This window comes from Hippocampus bargibanti, linkage group LG13, assembly GCF_051943395.1.
Source record: "Hippocampus bargibanti isolate YZ-2025 linkage group LG13, ASM5194339v1, whole genome shotgun sequence".
Taxonomy (NCBI): Eukaryota; Metazoa; Chordata; class Actinopteri; order Syngnathiformes; family Syngnathidae; genus Hippocampus; species Hippocampus bargibanti.
This window is the reverse complement of record NC_142746.1, coordinates 22,127,347-22,146,112: the sequence shown is the minus strand read 5'-3', so window position 1 is coordinate 22,146,112 and position 18,766 is coordinate 22,127,347. Positions and strand designations below refer to the sequence as shown.

The 18,766-nt window shown below is 43.2% G+C and overlaps 1 protein-coding gene across 4 annotated transcripts in view; it reads right to left on the bottom strand.

The window, feature by feature from the left end:
* Positions 1-2,610: 2,610 nt before the first annotated feature.
* grid1a (glutamate receptor, ionotropic, delta 1a) overlaps positions 2,611-18,766 on the bottom strand; it is a 171,819-nt gene continuing 155,663 nt past the window's right edge. For 3 of the 4 annotated variants that reach the window (XM_089012306.1, XM_089012304.1, XM_089012303.1), the window contains 7 exons: positions 18,252-18,449; positions 17,108-17,438; positions 14,183-14,321; positions 11,149-11,344; positions 8,501-8,667; positions 7,713-7,953; positions 2,611-3,546 (listed from right to left, as the gene is read on the bottom strand). In XM_089012306.1, coding sequence (XP_088868432.1) covers positions 3,118-3,546; positions 7,713-7,953; positions 8,501-8,667; positions 11,149-11,344; positions 14,183-14,321; positions 17,108-17,438; positions 18,252-18,449 — 1,701 coding nt within the window. In that variant the 3' untranslated portion in view covers positions 2,611-3,117. Of the gene's footprint in view, positions 3,547-7,496; positions 7,954-8,500; positions 8,668-11,148; positions 11,345-14,182; positions 14,322-17,107; positions 17,439-18,251; positions 18,450-18,766 lie in introns of all 4 variants that reach the window. The other variant, XM_089012305.1, reaches the window with a different exon arrangement.

Genomic DNA, 18,766 nt, shown 5'->3' with positions numbered 1-18,766 from the left:
TGTATAGTAAGGCGTTTTTAGCTGAAAAAAACGACCATGTATAGTAAGGCGTTTTTAGGCCGAAAAAACCAACCATGTATAGTAAAGCGTTTTTAGCCAAAAAAAACGACCATGTATAGTAAGGTGTTTTTAGCTGAAAAAAAACAACCATGTATAGTAAGGTATTTTTAGTCGAAAAAACCGACCATGTATAGTAAGGCGTTTTTAGCTGAAAAAAACAACCATGTATAGTAAGGTATTTTTAGTCGAAAAAACCGACCATGTATAGTAAGGCATTTTTAGTCGACGAAAAACGACCACGGCGTTTTTAGCCTAAAAAAACGATCATGTATAGTAAGGCGTTTTTAGCCGAAAAAAACGACCATGTATAGGAAGGCGTTTTTAGCCTAAAAAAAACGATCATGTATAGTAAGGCGTTTTTAGCTGAAAAAAACGACCATGTATAGTAAGGCATTTTTGGACGAAAAAAATGAGCATGTGTAGTCCCTTTTCTTCCGTGTTTACATGTCGACAAAAGCAATTTGTAAGCAGAACACACAGAGGCCAGAGACACAAGCTTCTCTTTTGTGCATCGAAGATAAAGAGAGCGAAAGAAAAAAAAAGTGTCAGCTGAAAAAGAAGCCGTATTAGAATTCTCGCCGCCTGCCTGCCTGTATTTCTCTTGGATTATTTATCAAGTAGCGTCCGACACCACAAGAGTGGTCCAGCGGTGAAAAGGTTTCTTTTGCCTTCATCTGTACTTCTTGGAAGGTATCGGACATTTCGCTTCTCATCCAAAAAGCTTCGTCAGCTGACAAAAAAATTGCTGTTACCTCTGGCCCTATATGCTGTATCTATCCCTAAATAGGGCCAATAATAATAGTAATAATAATAATAATAATAATAATAATAATAATACATTTCACTTTTCAGCGCCTTTCAAAACTCTCAAGGTCACTTTACAGTCAGAGGATAAGTTTCTCTGCGGGTGAGCAGCGGCAGCCACACGCGCCGGCGTTCATTCAACCCGGAAGTAACTTAAATCGATAGAAAGCTAGCTAGCTAGCCAATCGATAGCCGACAGATACCTAGCTAGATAGCCAGCCAGCTAGACAGTGAAAAGATAGATAGCCAGACAGCAGGCTGATAAATAGCAAATAGCTAGCAAATGCTAATAATAATTGTGGGGATTTTATTTACTTTGACGCAGATGGAAAAACGGAGGTGCGGCGAACCAGAAATTCGGACGATCATAACGACCGCGCGTCCGTCTGGCCCAGCCGCTCACTTTCATCCCTGTGGGCAGAATCGAAGTTATTTAACAGCAGATTGGCCACACGAGCCAATTATACGGCTTGTTCATGCGAGTCATGTATGGCGGGATAACTTCATTACGGCGTCCGTGCGCCAAGACTGAAAAAAAAAAACACATGGGGCATAGAGAGCACACACACACACACACACACACACACACACACACACACACACACACACACACACACACACACACATCACACACACACACACACACACACACACACACACACACACACACACACACACACACACACACACACACACACACACACACACACGCACACCCTCCAAGCTCAAGGAGATGAAGAGTGTGTGAAGGTGTGGCATGGTGCTAGCACGATGCTAGCATGGTGCGAACAAGGCGCTAGCGAGTTGCTAGTGAGGTCCTAAAATGGTGCAAGCAAGGTGCTAGCGAGGTGCTAGCAAAGTCCTAGAAAGGTGCTAGTGAGGAGCTAGCAAGGTGCTAACAAGGGGTAACTAAGGGGCGTTGGGCAGCAGGAGTGCGTACTTCCGAGCTCGAGGAGATGATGAAGAGTTTTGGGAGTGTGTGAAGGTGTGGCTTAGAAGGTTAGCATGGTCCTAGAAAGGTGCTAGAAAGATGCTTGCGAGGGGCTAGCAAGGTGCTATCAAGGTGCTACCAAGGTGCTAGTGAGGTGCTACCAAGGTGCTAGCAAGGGGATAGCAGGGTGCTATCAAGGTGCAAGTAAGGTGGTCGTGAGATGCTGGCAAAGCGCGAGTAAAATGCTAGCGAGGGAATAGCAGGGTGCTATCAAGGTGCTAGTAAGGTGCTAGCAAGGTGCTACCAATGCGCTAGCAAAGTGCGAGTGAGGTGTTAACAAGGTTCTAGTCGATTACTAGCAAAATGCTAGTGAGGGGATAGCAGGGTGCTTGCAAGATGCTAGTGAGGTGCTAGCAAGGTGCGAGGAAGCTGCTAGCAATGTGCTAGCAAAGGGATAGCAGGGTGCTTGCAAGGTGTCAGCGAGGCGTTAACAAGGTGCTAGCCGGTTGCTAGCAAGGTGCCAGTGAGGTTGTAGCAAGGTGCGAGCAGGGTGTGAGGAAGCTGCTAGCGAGGTGCTAGCAAGATGCTAGGGTGGTGCTAGTAAGGTGTGTTTGGGCTGCAGGGGTGTTTACTTCCAACTTTGAAGGGGTGGGTTTTGGTGATGGGGGGGGGGGGGGGGCTCCAAAATCTCTCTTGGACAAAAGTTGCGGAACTTTTCTGACGGAGCCGCGAGGTGTTGAACTCCCAAAAGTAGTTTGTCCGTCTCTGACAACACAATCACAGCGCAAAGACAGGTGAGAACGTTTTTTTTTTGTTTTGGTAGATTCCATTTTATTCTTTTCATAGCAAACAAAATCATTTGTTGAAATGTCCTTTTTTTTGTGTCCGGGTGTGAAATGTCTTTTTCCGATGATGATTTTTTTTTTTTTTTTTTCTCACAGTACATTCAAGTAATCTGAAAAGAAAACCCCAAAAATGGCAAAAAGTTGGCACTTGGAAAACAACCACAAAGAATCCTCACTTTTATTTTGTTGAGAACCAAAAATGTACAAAGCCGCCCGCGTTCAAACAGTCCTGCTTTCCAAATATCTTTGCGTTTTTTTTTTTAATTTTATGATTATTACGATTGTATTTTTTTTAAACTCAACTCTGGGGAATATTCAAAATACACTTTGTAATGTCGCTTTGCTCTTTCTATAGTTACAAATATGTACATTAGAGTGTCTTTTTGCCCCGCCCCCCCACGGTCATAAAAACGTTTATTTTTTTTTTTCTTTCTCAGTTCTATTTCTATGTCCCTCCAAGACGTTTGGCGACGTCTCTCAGATGGATGTCCCGTGGCCGGCGTCCCCCTCCGGGATGCCCCCCCCGGGCACGGGCTGGTAGGACATGAGCACGGGGGTCTTGATGGGGCTCTGTCGGAAAAGGCCGCCGTTGGGCGCTCGGTGCTTGCAGCGGATGGACGGCATGGTGGCGCTGCCGAGGGGGAGGGGGAGAGTCCGCCCTCCCGCCGCGCCCAATGTCCTGGCCGTCCCGTGGCCCTCGCGTAGGAAGCCGCTGACGGAAAGCGGCGGCGGCGGCGGCGCCCCCCGGTGGACCGAAAGGACCTCGGTGGAGCGGCTGGGCTGCATGCTGCCGAGGTCTAAGGCGGAGATCTCGATGGACTGGCCCGGCAGCTGCTTGTGGGCCAGGTCTTCGTCCAGGAGGCTGTTTAAACGCTGGTGGACCTGCGCAAGGTTCACCTCTTTGTCCTGGAGGGGGGTAGCGTCCGTTGGTGAAAGGGAGGTTGGGTTCCAGAAAAAGAGGGGAAAAAAAGATCAGTCACACAGGTTGCTCTGTCTGTAAACATCAACTAGAGTGCAACGTCGTCTACTCGCCGAGGCTGCATTTACATCACGCAAGGTTCTGGCCGAAATATCGCAATCAATCGATGAAAAGGTTTTTTTCAGCCGTCATCAGTACTTCTTTTACAGTGTCGGACGTTTCACTCCTAAATCCGAAAAGCTTCGTCAGCGGACTAAAATTTTGCTGGTAGCTCTAGCACTATATACTGTATATATCCCTAAATAGGGCCAGAGCTACCAGCAAAATTTTAGTCCGTTGACGGAGCTTTTCGGATTGAGGAGCCAAACGTCGGACACCTTCAAACAAGTACAAATGACGGCTAAAGAAACCTTTTCACCGCTGGACCACTCCTGTGGTGTCGGACGTGTCGCTCCTCATCCGAAAAACTTTGTCAGCGGACTAAAACTTTGCTGGTAGCTCTGGCACTATATACTGTATATACAGTAAAGTCTCGTTATATCGATATCGGATATATCGATAGTCCCGGTTATATCGATACTATTTCTATGCACGCACGGAGAAAATTACATGCAAACAGGGTCGGATATATCGATAGTGCCGGTTATATCGATATTTTTTCGGACTCCCTTGAATATCGATATAACGAGACTTTACTGTATATATATATCCCTGGATAGGGCCAGTGCTACCAGCAAAATTTTAGTCCGCTGACGAAGCTTCTCGGATGAGGGGCTAGTAGACGTGCACATTCCACCATGACGTCCCTGATCCACTGCTGAAAAGAACACTTTCATTCTCTCCTCTTTCATCTAGAACTGCTTCATGTCACAAAGGCGGTACAGTCTAGACTACTACATTACAAAATAGGCGCTAAATCCCAATTGGCCATTTTGACCTGCGATGTAAATCCAGCCTGCGAGAAAGCCGACTTGAAATGTTACTGACACAGAATAAAGCGATGACAGTGGTTCTTAAACTGGGGGTCTGGGACCCCCCAGGGGTCAGTGAGTAGTAGCTTGGGGGGTCCACAAAACCATTTGTTATTAAATGCACAGTAAGAAACATTAAACTCTTCTTTTATTTTTAAAGAAAGTCTTAATTCCTAAGTTATATGGGTCTGGAGTTATGTAAGCTTGAAATGAGGCCGGCTGTACAAAAACAAAGCGCTTACATGGAAAAAATGGAAATGCTGCCCCTTGTGGAAGGGAACAAACATTGCCAAAGGTCTGGCGAGCGCTTTAACTGCACCTAAGCATGAAAAAAACCCGAACAAATTCAGGAATGGCGCTCGACGCCATATTTTTAATTCTTGAATAAATTTGTGAATGGCAGTGAATTGGTTAAGCATTGTATGATTTAGCCGGAGAACTAAATCCATCTTTTATCAAGGATATCGTCCTAATTTACCAGAAAAGGAACGTGTTGCATTTTTTACATTCACAAACCTTGTGAAATTTTTAATATTAAAAATCCCAACTTTAATTTCAAGGTGAACATTGCAACCTGTTGTAAGGATCAATTTAAATGTATACTTTTGGGTCAATGGCTCGTACTTGTTTTGCGAGAATGTGTGGAACCCCCCCGTCCCCCACTGCTCCCCCACCGAAGTAGTCCCCAGACCCCTAAAGATAGAGAACCACGTATTTACGACACACTAAAATCAAGACAGAAATGTTTACATTCAAAAAGAGACATTTAGAAAACAGTGAAAAATGACAGCAAAAGGGAGGTGGAAGCACCATTTGGAAATTATTATTTTTTTTAATATGGGGGGGGGGGGCTCTGATAGAGAATAGACAGAATGAGAAATTATCATATTTCAAAGTTTCATGCTGTTATATGCTTAGTCAACATGTGTGACTCGAATACACAATTGAAGCACAGAGAAACCTGGGGTCAATCTGAGGTCAACTGACACAGCAAGTTCAACTGTCATCTTCATCTCGGAGATCTGGCCTTGGACAGAATTTAGGACTTGGGAAACTCCTTTATCACCGAAGTAATTTACGACTTGAAACTCCTTCACAGGAAGAGCTCATTACCCAGGTTAAGAATTTATCAGTTCATGCAAGAGACAATGTTTTATTGCTTACAGCAGTTTGCGCTTAGAACGCTCCGGGGCGTGATATTCTAATCAAGGAGAACTATGTTTTACTAATGTATCACTTAAATTTGCATCTACTCTCAATAAATAGCTTGGCAGAGGGCTGCAGACTTCAGGCGTCTGTCATGAATGGCTGGGTCTGGCTGGAATCTTTCTGGGTCTGAGCCTTCGTCCAGTGTCCAATCAAACATCTCTGACAGGCTCCAAATGTGTTTTAGGCACTCAAATATTTTTAGCATCTTTATCCACCTCCCAGTTTGCGCTTTCATGCAATGACGACAACAAATGAGATGACAGATGAAGTGACTAGAATCTGCCCCTTGCCCGGCCGGCCCGGCCAGCCCCGAGTCCCAGCCCGCTAGCCAATCACCATGCAGGATTTTTTTTTTCTTCCCCACGCCACTCCTGAGCTAATCGCGTCAAAAGCACGCCACCGCTAAACCATTTTGTCCAAAAATAGTGACGTTAGTGTGAACGAGCAGAACATCTTTCGGTAATCAACTGCGCACCAAATCAGGACCTGGATTGACTGGATTTTTTGCGGGTGGGGGGATGGGGGGGGGGGGGGGGGCGCTTGCAGGCAGCTGAGATTCTACGTCATATGCTAGCGCTCACACTTGAGTTTAGGGATCCATGTCAAGCCTTCGTAGTCCGAGCTCGACGGCATTAAGACTTGAATGGATGAGTTCAAGAGAACTTTTGGACCACTCAAGTGCGGACCAAACTGGGAGTACTAGTGGGACTATTTTTTGAAACAGCGTGTCAGGTGGTGGGCCATCCACGTTGGCTAATGCAAGGGCGTCAACGTCATTTTTTTGGTCGCGGGCTACATTGTGTCTGTTATGAATTTTGGCAAGGCATTAGAATTTTTAACACAACAAATGAATGGGTAACTAGTTTAAAAATTTTAGCTATCTTGAGCTAGCATCATGGTACTTGACATGCTTGATTTGCTTTCGCGGGCCGAATAAAGTGAGGTGGCGGACCAGATTTGGCCCCCGGGTCTTGACTTTTACATCTTTGGCTAATGCTAATGCAATCAGAAGAGTATTTACAGCCTAAAGTGGGGGAGAGGATTGGGGTCTGCAAACAATTAGTAAATGATTTCCTTTGTCGCCCTGAATGAATTTAATTTCACAAGCAAATATTCCTGATCCACGTCAAAGTCGGATTTTTGAGTCACATGAACGACCCAAAAGTTATTTTTTTGTCAATGAAGAATTTCATTGCCTGTTGATGTCTGAACGCAATGCTACCCAAATCCAGTCCTGGAGAACCCCTCAGGAGTCAGTTGTAGACGTTTCCTTCTTGTAGCTTACCGGATTCAAAGGATCAGGGTTGTTTTGTTTTTTGCCGTCTCGGAACTCGTTGATGACCGGATGCTATGAATCCGATGAGTTGGAGGAGGGCAAATTGTACAACTTGTCTGGATAGGGGCTCTCGAGGACCTGACTCGGTCTTCTAATTTGTACCTATGCCCGGTATAGACCATGGTCTTTCCGATAGACCATGGTCTTTGTTCACTGGATCAAAATTACCCTTGAATGAAACGATTGGTCTCAGAGGTGAGTCAAGATGGGACCGAAGGCCCCAGGTAGCCAACGCACGGCCCGCCACTGCACTTCATTGTCGCCGCTGCGGTTCTTTCCTACCAACATGACCACGGTGGCTCCAGAGAGAAGCGCAGCGACAGCCAAAGCACCCCAAACACTCCCGGCATGAGAAGGAATGATCACAGACCGATCACATGACGTCGGGACCACCATCGAGGTGGTGGGGGTGGGGGCACACCTATTATAACTGCGTGTACTGCAGCTCGACTAAATCAGGGCTGGCGTCTGTGCTTGCCGGATCCATAAAGTAGAGTGTGGCAGTGGCGTCTCTGGGCAGGACCGGGGGGCCCGGTGGTCTGGGTCTCGACCGGGGCCTCGGTGGGGCAGGGGGACCCGCGGCGGCGGCGGCCCGGTTCGGACCCGGACCCGGGCCGGACGAGTTGTCATTGGTCACCTCTTTGGGCTCCTTTCGCCGACAGTGGTTGCTGTTCCACCAGGTCTCCAGGGCGGCCACCAGAAGGGCCAGAAGCAACCCCGCCGCCAGGATGCAGAAGACCCCGGCGAAACTGTGGAGGTGAAGGGCCCGGCCCTCCGTCTGGGCGTCGGCGTGGCTCTGCAGGTCGCAGCGCCCCTTCTTGGGCCACCACTTTTGCTTCAAGATGTCCAGGTCACCCCTTTCCTGAAGCTCCAGTATCCTGAGGAGGGCAAGCATTGAAGCGTTTGGCGCAGAGTATCGCAAACACTCCTGAAACAAGGCGGCGACAATGACTTTCTTTCCCTTCACCCACAAGTGAGGCATTGGTCCCGGATTCTGCCCGGAGGGCCCGATTTGAATCGATTAGAATCGATCCATTTGGTCTATGGACTGTGTAGCCACATTTCTGTACAAAAACTGCATTGATGTCAATTTGAATTTGGTGACCTATTCAACCGTAAAAATTTCAAGACCAAACTTTTCTTGATTTACAAAAAAAGATAACGTTACCCTCACGGAAGACTGTTTCAACGAACAGCTCTGAGGTTGCTAAGCAACCACTCATCAATAGTCAACGCCACCGCCGCACATCTTCATTTGCCATCTCCAGCGGTGAAGCAAACAATCCGCGGGGGGGGTTCACTTTTGTTCCAGGGACTCGACCACGTGATCCGAGGAAGCTTCGGAGTCAAGTGCTTTTATGTCGACGGTGATCGCGTGCGTGTGTCTTTGGGGAGCGACCGACAAAACGTGGGGGGCGTACGTACTTCTGAGAGAAGAGGTCCCGGTAAGGACTGCCGTGCTGCAGAGCCACGCCGTAGCCTCCAGTGCTGATGCTGTTGCCGGCAACCGTCAGCGTGCAGTCGTCGTCCGTCAGAGCGGCGTATTCCACCACCGCCATGTCCCACAGGAAGGCATACGACTCTCGCTTAGCCTGCATTGATCGTAACATGACATCATGCATTAATTTGGAATATATATATATATATATATATATATATATATATATATATATATATATATATACAGTAAAGTCTCGTTATATCGATATCGGATATATCGATAGTCCCGGTTATATCGATACTATTTCTATGCACGCATGGAGAAAATTACATGCAAACAGGGTCGGATATATCGATAGTCCCGGTTATATCGATATTTTTTCGGACTCCCTTGAATATCGATATAACGAGACTTTACTGTATATATATATATACACACACACACATATTGTACGTGCAAAATATGTATGTACGTTGACGTCTTCGCAAAGGCAGAATTTAGAAAAAAAAAATGTTTTACAAAAGTCGGAAATCATTGTGGCCAAAGCTCCACTCATTTTACGAAAAGGCGGCATGAAATGTGACCCGCGTTGAAATTTGCACATTAATTAGCAACTCCCAGAAACGCCGCCATCTTCTCAAAGGCGTGATTTGGAAAAAAATAAATCTTGATTTTTTTTTCACAAAATTCGGAAGTCATTGTGGCCAAAGCACCACCCATTATCCAAAACGTGAGTGAATCTTGAAAACCTACTCTGGAAAGAAAAAGCCATTAATTGGCAACACCCAGAAATGTTGCCGTCTTCTTAAAGGCGGAATTTTGTAGTAAAAAAAAACAGTTTTTACAAAAGTCGGAAATCATTGTGGCCAAAGCACCACCCATTATCCAAAACGTCGGCATGAAATGTGACCCGAGTCGAAATGTGCACAGGAACTATACATAGGTGCATCTTAAAAACTTACTCTGGAACGAAAAAAAAAAACATTCATTGGCAACACCCAGAAACGCCGCCACCATCTTCTAAAAAAAATAAATACAACTAAAACAAAGAAGATTCATCGCAACACCGACATGGTTGATCCAGACAAAGAAAGGATAATTACATGAGCCGACATCTGGATTTTTGCGACAAACAAAAAAACATAAAAATACAACTTGACTAAGCCTGAGTCGTATTGATTTTTTACAAAGATCAATTGGGCACTGTTAGCTACAGACTGGCACAAAGCATCTCCCCTAACCGCTTCACCCCCCCCCCACCTCTCATTACACCAGCAGACAGCACAAAAAGAAAACACTTTTTTTGATTTTCCTGAGGAGCCGAATGACTTTGGCGCTGCCTGATGTGCTGCATTAGTGTTGTGCAGCATATTGGAATTTTCGGTTTTACTTTTTGTTGTTCAACTTTGGTGAACTTCTCCCCCCAATTTTGATCTCCAACATGGTGGGCTCATTGTGCGTGCGTTAATCCTAAATGTGGATTCCTGAATGATGCTCGCGTCAGCCATTCGAGTTTTTGCCTTACACTTTTTATAGTAGCTAAAGTATTTTCTGTTGTATAAGGCGCACCCAGAAGCCTTGATTTTCTTCAAAAGATGTCCCCGCGCCTTATACGCAGGTGCGCCTTATATGTGAAGTGAAGTATAATGTGGTGGAAAACTTTGATATATTTATATATTGTATTTGGAAAACTTTTTTCATTCATTGAAAATGTGCCTTATATATGGAAAAAGTTTGAAAATACACCATTCGTTGTGTTTGCGCTTTATAGTCTGGTGCACCTTATACACTACAAAATATGGTATTAATTATATTTGCAAAACTTTTAAAATTCATTGAAGGTGCGCCTTATAGTCCGGTGCGCCTTACACTGTATATGGAAAAAGTTTGAAAATACACCATTCATTAGAGGTGCGGCTTATACACCGGTGCGCCTTATAAACTGGAAAATACGATATTAATATACAGTAAAGTCTCGTTATATCGATATCGGTTATATCGATAGTACTGCTTATTACGATACTATTTCTATGAACGCAAGGAGAAAATTTACATGCCGCAGGATCGGATATATCGATAGTCCGGTTTTATCGATATTTTTTCCGACTCCCAAGAATATCGATATAACGAGACTTTACTGTATTATATTAAAAGGTCACAGAACGTGCGCCTTGTAGTCCGCTGCGCGTTATATATGGAAAAAGAAAATACACCATTCATTGGGGGTGCGGCTTATACATCGGAAAATACCGTGGCTTTTTTCTTGTATTTTTAAATTTATTTGCCGAAATATTTTATTTACTTTGACGATAATGAAAACTGAGAAGAATCGCCGGCAAGAATTTCCGATCGCTTCCTTATGTCGCATTCACCTCCGTGACGTTAGCTTCCCGTAGCGGCCACCGCGTTGCATGGCGCCGTCAACAAATGCAACAAACAAAGCTGAGTTTGCCTAGCGACTGACAGTGAGTCATTTGTCACTTATTTCACAAACGGCGCTGAGCGAATTTGGGATTGGTTGCGTCAGAGACGTACTCGAGACCGACGGACTGATCGGAAAACGGTTCCGATAAAACTCATTGTGCCTCGATCACTTGATTTTCCGACACAATGTGGCCTAAGCATGCCTCACCTTCTTGATGCCTTCCGCAGGTCCCGCGACGGAATGTTCGAAGCCGTTATTTTTGTTGATGGTCATCCACAGGTCGGCGAAGGTGCTGTCCTGCTCCAGCGGGTTGGTCCCTTTAGCTCGGAAGTAATCGTATACGGCCGAGTCCCTCACCGTCCCGTACGTCAGGTCACCCTGCTTGGAGAGGTCCTGGAAGGACCTGGGGGAAGCAGAACCGACATGGCGGCGGTGGTTAGCTTCTTAGCGTCTCTATTTCGTCTTCTCAACAAACGCCCTGTCCCTAAAACACCCTTGGCCGTTAGCGCTACTACGGAGAGTGCTTAGCGCTCCCGCTGTGGACAAGAAGAAAATCAGGGCTCGGCATCGTGAACGAATACCGCGCTAATGTACTTTTTATGAACAATGCCGCCGGTCCATAAATGACTCTCTCTTGAAGCCATTAAACAGATGTCAAAAGTAGAAAATGGGACTTTTTTTGCACGCGAGAAGCTCCCAAGGACAACGATTTAAGATACAATCGCGTAAGCTAGCTCAACAGGTTTCCAAAAATGAGCTAGCTCGATGGTTGAAGAGCTGAATATACTCATTTCTATTGGCCGTATTTGTGATTGCTTTTCACATGGTGGTACTAATAAAGGTTAGTTTATCTTTTGTCATCTATTATTGAACACATTTAGTACTTTATACTTCATTACTTTGTCAAAATACAACTTTGGAGTCCTTAGCATTGATGATTTGGCTGCGTTCGCTAGCTAGCTAGCTAGCTAGCTAGCTATCTCTGTTTGCTGGATAGACAAAATACAATTTTGGAGTCCTTAGTTAAGATGATTTGGCCTCGTTAGCTAGCTAGGTAGCTAGCTCTGTTTTTTGGATAGACAAAATACAATTTTGGAGTCCTTAGTTATGACGATTTGGCCTTGTTTGCTAGCTAGGTAGCTAGCTCTGTTTGTTGAATAGACAAAATACAATTTTGGAGTCCTTAGTTAAGGATGATTTGGCCTCGTTAGCTAGCTAGCTAGCTAGCTAGCTCTGATTGTTGGATAGACAAAATACAATCCAAAAAATACAATCCAAAATTGTATTTTGTCTATTCAACAAACAGAGCTAGCTAGCTAGCTAGCTAGCTAACGAGGCCAAATCATCATAACTAAGGACTCCAAATTTGTATTTTGTCTATTCAACAAACAGAGCTAGCTTGCTAGCTAGCTAATGAGGCTAAATCATCATAACTAAGGACTTAAAAAATGTATTTTGTCTATCCACAAACAGAGCTATCAAGTTAGCTCATGTTATTTGTTTCACTGCGGCAAAAGCTTGAAAATGCAACGTGGCGAAAGAAGGCGAAGATGATAAACTTGGGGAATGGCTTATTCTTGCTTTCACTTTTATTCCGAGCCGCGCTCCAGAGAAACCACTAATTAAACGGATGAATTAACCCGACGTCATCAGCTGAGATAAGCTTTTCGATTTCCCTTTTTTTCTTTTAACACGTCAATTGTAGTTGTAAAGCCAGTGGGGTGAAAACGCGTTGCTTTTTCGCCCTTAACGAAAACCGATAACACGCATTGTGTTTTTCGTTATCAGCAGCTTCATTTCCGCACTGCTTGAACGGATATCAAACGCAAGGTTAAATAACGTCGTGTACGATAACTTTTTGATGAAAGCGACGTCATCCAACACCTTCTTCGTGTCTGTTGCGTAGACTTTGCTAGTTTATTAATTTAGGACTTGGTGAACTCCTTCACAGGAAGAGTTTACTAGCCAGGTGACAAATACAAAATACAAATACAAAACAGTTCATGGAATCCATCCATCTATTCAAAATCATCCATCCATCCATCCAAATCCATCCATCCAAAATCAATCCGTCCACCCAAATCCATCCATCCATCCAAAATCCATTCATCCATCATCCACCCAAATTCATCCATCCAAAATCCAGCCATCCATCGAAAATCCATCGATGCATCCACAAATCCATCCATCCAACTATCCATCCAAACTAATCCATCAAAACCCATCCACTCGCCATCCATCCATCCATCCATCCATCCATCCATCCATCCATCCATCCATCAGTCCGTCCATCCATCCATCCACTGAATTGAACCCTGCACCTCTGCACTGCGAAGCGCTACCACCGTCCCATCGACGTCCATTTGCAGCCGCGATGGGATGCTCGCCGGCTAATTTAAGTTTTCTCCTTTGCAAAACGACACAGCTGCTTTTAAATTCCCCTCCGTTTTATTCGGAATAGTTTTCGCACCCCCACCCCCTACTTTTGCGCTAGCTCTCCGCCGTCCTTGGAGTTCTCCTCCCCAAACAAATAACATGTCATACTTTCCCGGGATTGTTTTGCGTTTCCAAAGATTACTTGGTGTTGTCCTCAAATCATCCCACGTCGGCTACATGATTTATAAAGCCGTTGCTTCGGAGAACATGTTGACAAGACCGCCCCACCTCCCCCCTTTCCTCCTTGTTTTCCTTCTCATACAATTTTATGATTTGTACCAAGCAAGGGTAGAAATATGCAATATGACACAAACAAGTGCGCCGTGACGCCTTTTCTTGTGGGTTTTTATTCGGGGTGGGTGAGGGCGGATCGACTGATAGTCACTCATTGAGAAGCGTATTGTATCCTCCCGTGATGTTATTCTATAAATTCGGTAGCATATCAAATATTCATAATACAGTGTTACCTCGGTTTACGAACTTAATTGCTTCCCAGAAAGTGTGTAAAAGGCGAAAAGTTTGTCTTCCAAACATTGATTTCCCATAAGAAAGCATTAAAAGTGAGATTAATCCGTTCCCAGGTCCCCATAAAACATAATTTTCTACTAAATATATACTGTATGAACACTAATACAGTGATACCTCATCTTATGAACTCAAAGGGAGTGTGGAAAACTAGTCCGCCGGCCACCGTGGCGCTGTTCGACCGTGTGATTTGGTGTTCTTCCGCCGAAAACGAGTAAACGGATATGTACGTACACAGTGTCACAGAATTCCGTTTACGGGTATCAAGATGGCGTCTTACCGTATGGCGTTGTCCATGCGGGAAACGGTGAGGTAAGCGGCCAGGTTGGCCGTGTAAGACGAGCAAACGATGAGGGTGAAGAGCCACCAGCTGCCCATCACGATGCGTAGGGCCACCGAGCCCAAAATGGAGTCGCTGCCTGCGAGCAGACATCAATGACAGATACGTGTCATCACATGATGTCACTTTCTCGGTCACCAACTCGAAAACAAGACTTCCTGAATATTCAATGCGAGTCTGAAAAGGTCAAATATGGAATCTTTGTAAAATACGCTCAGTAGAAGTCATTTGAAATGATTTTACACGGACACAACTTGTCTGAAGGCGTCGGTTGTCCTTTAAACTCAAGGCGCGACCACGTCGGAGGCCACATCAGAAAGGTTTGGTTCCGTTCAGCTTTCGTTACTGGTCGCAACTTTCTTTCTTTCATGTCTGTTGAGCTTTTTTTTTTTTTGGACCAAGATCACATTACTTTTGCACATTTCATTTCTGCCTCGCCGTTCGCTCTCCATATGAAATCAAAAAGAGCTTACGAAGCGTACCAGAGAAATGTCAGAATAAATTTAAGGTTTTTTTTTTGAAAGGCGAAACAGAAAAAAATGGAGATGTAGAAATGTCACGAGAAAAGCCGACTCCGGCGTAAAAAAAAAAAACAAAAAAAAAGATGTGATGAGAGCATATCTGGCTAGAGTGCGTCACCGACGTCGCGCCGTGAGCGGCCTCGGGACGCAAGCTAACGCCTTTGTCGGAAGCGGCGCACTCGGGCATCCGTCATTTTTATTATACGTGGCTTTGAGGGATCTTTAAAGGTCATCGGATGTGATCGGTGCATCGTGAAAGTCAAGTGGATCTAGCGCGGCGCAAACGGCGACTTCTTGCAAATAAACTTCTTTGTCGTCGGGCGGGGGTAGGAAAACATTCGCCCCCATTCCTTCTGGACAAAATGTTATTTTTGGATGGATTTTTTGCCCCATTTTCAGATTCCATAATCGCAGCATTAATTAGACTACTGATAGGTCTATTTAATATATGCACATTCTTAAAGGACAACCGACGTCTCCGGACAAGTTGTAATAATAATTTAATAATAATAATAATAATAATAATTTATAATTTGTAAAATGGCTTCAAATGACTTCGACTGAGCGTATTTTACAAAGATTCCACCGCATATGGCTATATTTTACGTTTTAAGACTCACGCTGAATATTCCGGAAGTCTTGTTTTTGAGTTGGTGACGAGTCCGTACGTGACGTCACTGAAGGAACGCCCCTGACTGAAAAAAGGACACATTGTAGCAGTCCTTCCAGCCTGCCGTCATTGAAACAAATGCACAACCTTGCATTTTTAACCCCCCAGAGGCAACCTCGTCAAGGAACATGTTTCCACTTTTTTTTTGATTGAGCAACATCCATCATCCATTGGCCAGCCCCCTAAAACAACGGGAATTTTGGAAAGGAAAAAATAAATAAATGAAAAATTCTCCTTTGCCTTTGACTCCCAGCGCTGCCAGTTTTGCTCTTTGTCAAGTAGACGCTTTGTTTTGTTTTCCTGGCGAAGACGCCGCTCGATTTGATATGAAGCCGAGCGCTGATGCATTGTGGCTTTCTTCGAGAGATGTCAACATGTTTGTTGCTATCTCCACAAACTTTAAGCGAGACAAATACGCACGCTCCCCTACTTACGAACATTCCAGTTACGAACAACAGTACGTACGAATCATTTTTTTTGTAGTAACATACTGTACGTAGTATTCTCTCCAGTTGTACATGTACATGTTGATTGAAAGCAGATATTTTATGAAATGTTTATTTTTCAGGAAAAACCAATCCAGGTTACTTATACAACCCTTAAAAATACATATATACAACCTTAAACAAACCTTAATCATACTTTTATAAACCTTAAACATGCTAATATGAACCTTAAACATATTTATATAAGCCTTAATCATACTTTCATAAACCTTAAACATGCTTATATAAACCGTAAACATACTTATATAAGCCTTAAACATAATATATAAATTAAATACACAAAATACACAAAATACAAAATTATTTTCAGGCTATATTTTGTTCAGTTTATCTAATTCACTGAAATTTGGATATTTAAGTCAGATAATTTTACGTTGATTTCATTGCAAATAGCGTCTAAGGAAAAATGTGTACAATATATTCATTTAAAATAAAATCCAATCCCAAAAAACAATGAATTAAATGTTAATTGATAAATAATGAAAAAATAAATAAAAAGGGTCTCCTTTATTTTTTTTCTGATTGGTCAAAATTTCAATAAAAGAAATTTTAAAATTCATTTTAAATGTATATTTTTCTTCAGTTTATCTGAAAATCGACATGAAAATTGATCGACATTATATATGACATATTTTGCAGGTCAGAACGTATCAACAATATATGTTCTACGCACTCCTGCTAGTTTTAAAAATGGTAGTGACTATTTTATATATGCACATTCTGAAACATCCAATGTTTCTGGTTCTCTACTCATTATATATATATATATATATATATATATATATATATATATATATTATTATTATAAAAAGGGGAATGCCACCCCCTTGCGGAAAAGAAAAAAAAAACATTGCCAGAGGTATGGCCAGCAGCTTTATTGGCACCCAAGCACGAAAAAAACCCGAAATCGAAACAAATTCGACAATGGCGCTCTATGTCATATTTTCACTTGCCGAATTAATTCGTAAATGGCAGTGAATGAGTGAAAAATTATTTCTCGGCCACCCTCCCCGCGCGTCTCGCCCAAAAAATGTCTAGCTAGCGAATAGATAGCTATGAGATAGTGAATAGAAGGCTAATAGCTAGCGAATAGATAGCCAATAGCTAGCCAATTTCATCCATCTTTGTACTCTGAAAATAACATCATATCGGAATTTGAGCCACTGACCTTGTTGGACGAAAGCTCCGTAGACGATCCAGATGGCGCTTTGCAGCGAAGTGGCGGGCGAGTGCCGCTGATGGCCGCCCGCGTTCTTCTGGCAACGTGCCACCTGGATCCGCCTGAGCAAAAAGATCATCACGCCCACCACCGGGATGGCGCCGGCGATGCAGGCCCACACGGCAAGGTCGAAGGGCGCCAACAAGGAGAAGATGTTGATCTTTTCTTCCGACTTGCGCATCAGAATGCCCACCGAGTAGTCCAGGTAGCGCTTGCTGAAATCCACCACGCGCTCGCGTTCCGGGCTGATGGTGATGGCCGACACGGCCAAGTCGGCCTTCTGCTCAACCACATTCACAACGTGACTACAAACTCCACTAAAATATGTTTGTACTAGTACACAGTATCAATATCGAGCCATTATCGTGAAAAGTACCAAGTATCAACAGGTTCTGCAAAAAAAACAACAATCCTATCTCAGGTTTCTTCGGGCAGTATATATATATTAAAGGTAAATGTAAATGTAAATCAAACTCAAAATCAAAATAAACAAATAAATACAAATGAATACACAAATACACAAATAAAAGAATAAATAAACAAATAAATATAAATATAAATATAAATATAAATAAATAAAGGCAAATCCAATCCAATCCAATCACAAATAAATACATAAATAAATATAACAATCAATATACTAATCAAAATAACAATCACAATAACAATACAAAATAAATACAAAAATAAAACTAAAAATAAAACTAAAAAATAAAAAAAAATAACTATAAAAACAAACAAACAGACAAATAAATAAATAAATATAACAATCAATAAACTAATAAAAAATAACAATCACAAAACAATCAAAATAACAATAAAACTCAAAATAAAATAACTATAAAATAAATCAAAACAAACATACAAATAAATAAATAAATACATAAATAAATAAATATAACAATCAATATACTAATCACAATAACAATAAAACTCAAAATAAAAATCACTATAAAAATAAATAAAAACTAATAAACAAACAAAATAAATAAATAAACAAATAAATAAACAAACAAATAAAGAAATAAATCAATATACTAATCAAAATAACAATAAAAGTCCAAATAAAACTAAAGCAATAAATGGGAGCGACCTTGCCGATGAGTTCTCCGATCATTCCGTTCCAGGATCCGTTGGGGAGGGGCGAGCCGTACTTTGCGTCGGCGACTTGGTAGATGTCGTATTTAAAGCCCAGGACTTTAGCCAAGGCGTCTATCACATCGATGGAGAAGCCCTTGTAGCGCTTGGGCTGACCCAGGATGTTCTCCGCCACCATGACGAAAGGTTCTTCCTGTTGACAAGAGGGTTTCTTCAGATTGTCAATTGGTGAAATGAAGCTCGGCATAGGGGGGGGGGAGGGGGCTATGCCGTGACAAAGTCGGCGGCGTCGAGCTGAACTTAACGCTGCGAGGGGAAGCCATGCATGAAGAAGAAGAGGAAGCGCGGCGGGGGGGGGGGGGAGGAAAGTTGGCGGAGGGCAAAGTGACTTTGAAGGATTCAGAAGGGCCTTTGGATCGGTACGGGAAAAGCTCTCGTAAAGCCAAGATTTCAGATCAGGGAGTACCTAATCGAGTGTCCTGCGGAGATTGGCCACACCCACAAAGCGGA